The sequence below is a fragment of the Tribolium madens genome, unplaced genomic scaffold (assembly GCF_015345945.1).
Source record: "Tribolium madens isolate multiple individuals breed KSU strain unplaced genomic scaffold, Tmad_KSU_1.1 Scaffold_19;HRSCAF=116;Tcas5.2_LG9, whole genome shotgun sequence".
NCBI lineage: Eukaryota > Metazoa > Arthropoda > Insecta > Coleoptera > Tenebrionidae > Tribolium > Tribolium madens.
The window spans coordinates 932,897-935,537 of record NW_025400983.1 but is presented as its reverse complement, the minus strand read 5'-3'; the positions used below and the strand labels follow the sequence as shown (position 1 = coordinate 935,537).

The following is a 2,641-nucleotide window of genomic DNA, read 5'->3' as shown; positions in this document are numbered from 1 at the left end:
TCAAAAAATTAATTAAAAAAAAGTATACCAAGAATCTTAACAAATTTTTCAATTTTTCACTCTTTTTCATCGTCAACTTTTTACAAATTTTCAATTTTTCACACATCCAAGCTTAAATTTATAACAGTTTTCCCCCCAATTTTTTTACTTATTTCAAATTTACTTTTCCTAAATTAAAAGGCCCAGAAAGTGTCACTTACCCGACTTGGACTAGAAACAATATCCCTCTCAAAGTAGCTGTGTATCTCACTGCGGTCGATTTTCCACAAAAGCCCTTCAATTTCCTGCTCGATTTTCCATTTCCTGTAAATACTCATCGTGATAACCCCCGCGCAGAAGAGCAAAATGGCCAAAACCCCCGCCGCTATGATACTATTAAGATGGGTGTTGGGTTTGGGACACAATTCGTTATTAAACCCACAACTGGGCTCATCGTTGGGCTTATCGGACCCGGCCCATTGGATCTGGGTGTTGGTATAAATCTTGTACTCCTTTCGGGGGAAAAAACCACCAAGTTGAAGGGTGAAACATTGAAAATTTCAAACACAAACTCACTCACTGGAAAATCGCCCGATTGCTGGAAAAACTGACCCACGGGCCGCATCTGAAACGGACACGAGAAATTTCCATGGACGTGCTGGTCGCCGCTCACGGGCTGAAAAGCCAAAACTGAAAAATTTCCCTCCGAATCGCCGTTCTTGTCCAGCTTCATGGTGGCGCCGGTGATGCCTGAAAATCCACAAAAGTCACAAATTTTCAGGTTTTTGGGCTTTTACTCTTGTAGGTTTTCATTCGGATGATGGTTTCGACGATTTTGGTCCCATTACTCGCGATTTCGTCGATCAGTTCGTCGGTTAAAACCGGTTCTTCGGACAACAATTTGTGAAGAGCGTTTGCGTAGAGTTTGAACGAATCGTACAAGTAGGCGGCGTAAATTGACACATACTGAAAAAAATTTCAAAAAAAACAGTCGAAATCAACCTGAAACTCACCTTTTCGAACGATTTCAGCAAAACGGAAGTTTCGAAATTGAAAGGTTCTCGCGAATTGTAATACCGGACTTTTTCAGTGAAACTTTCATAATTTTCAGTCGGTGCTGTTGGTACTACCACAAATAAGGATTTGCCACGTTTCAGTAGTCCGTTGTAATCATTATTTAAACAATTTTCGTATTTGTCGAAAATTGCCGGTTCTGGAAACATATTTGGCTATTTTGGGGTTAAAATTGGGGGAAAAACTCACTCCAAATGTATTTGTGAGCCTCTTTTTCCGAGTAGGTGTTTGTGTCAACATAAATCACGATGTATTCCCCATTTTCGAATAATTGGGCTGTTTGCATGGTTATCATGAGGTCGAGCAAAGAGGTCAAACCGCCCAAAAAAACGTAGACTAGAAAATTTTTAAATATTTCAAATAAACCGCCTTAAAATGACATTACAGAAAAATTAATTAGCAAAAATTACATTAAATATATAAAAAAAATATTTACGGTTGGTAACACTGTTACTAAATCAGTAAAATCAACAATTAAATTTTGGGTTAAAGTGCTCTATGATTCTGAAAATAAGTTGGCAACAATGTTTAATAAACACCTATGTCTCCATACATTATCCAGTGTTGCCAACTTAGTTACAAAATTAGAGACTATTGTGATCAAAAATTTAATTTTTCATTTGGTAACACTGCTGCTTGAAATTGTATAATCAGTATAACCAACACAAAAAGCATAGTGTCTTTAATTTTGGGTCAAAGTGATTTGTGAAAATAAGTTGACAACATTGATTAATAAAAAACACTAATTAATGTTGGCAACTTTTTTAGTAATCTTTCTTTTCTTGTTTAAAAAATCATAGAATTTTTTATACAACCGTCAGTTTATTTGAGACTTAAAAAATATTATATAAAATGAACTGAAACAAATTTTTGCCTTTCTAAAAAAACAAAATTAGTAAATATTATTTTTAATATTCGAATACACATTCTTTAGTTGGCGACCCTGCTGTTAAAGAAATTTTCTTAGCAACAATCACTTTTATCATTTATTTTGATATCAAATATCAGTGTAATAAAACGATTTAAAAATTAAGTTGGCAACACTCACAAAAATTTCATCTGTCACATTTTTCAATGTTACTCAATCTTAAAATCGCAGGAATGAGTCAAAAAGGGGAAAAAATCCAAAAAAATTTTTATGCACAAGCGATTTTTTGATAAATTTAATCTTTCTTTTTGACGTTTTAAGACATAATAGATTTTTTTCTACAACCTGAGTGTGTTTAAAACGAAAAAAGTACATAAAATTAATAAAAAACGCACTGAAATAAATTTTTGCCTTTCTAGAATATAATTTTCAAAATAAATAAAATAATTAGTTAAAATTTGTATACGTATTTTCAATTTTAAGTAAAAAATGGGCGAAAAAAAATTTAAATCAATTTTTTTTGTGTTTTTTACTTTTTTTTTTAATCTTAGTTAAACTTCTACCTCGTATGATTGGTTTTTAAGAGTTTTAAAAGGTTTTATTTGACCAATATTAAAAAAAACTCAGTTTTTTAATTCCAGATTTATCAAAATAATAGAAAGTGAAAATGAAGAATTTACACTTTGAGAGGAAGTAAGTTTGTATATTATTTAAAGGTGA

At 32.4% G+C, this 2,641-nt stretch overlaps 1 protein-coding gene across 1 annotated transcript in view; it reads right to left on the bottom strand.

Annotated features, from left to right (window-relative positions):
- LOC123010397 (receptor-type guanylate cyclase Gyc76C-like) overlaps positions 1–2,641 on the bottom strand; it is a 67,644-nt gene that overhangs the window by 14,777 nt on the left and 50,226 nt on the right. Inside the window, exons 6-10 of the mRNA XM_044407265.1 lie at positions 1,243–1,389; positions 993–1,192; positions 777–945; positions 560–729; positions 201–491 (exon numbers count right to left, since the gene is read on the bottom strand). Coding sequence (XP_044263200.1) covers positions 201–491; positions 560–729; positions 777–945; positions 993–1,192; positions 1,243–1,389 — 977 coding nt within the window. The remainder of the gene's footprint in view (positions 1–200; positions 492–559; positions 730–776; positions 946–992; positions 1,193–1,242; positions 1,390–2,641) is intronic.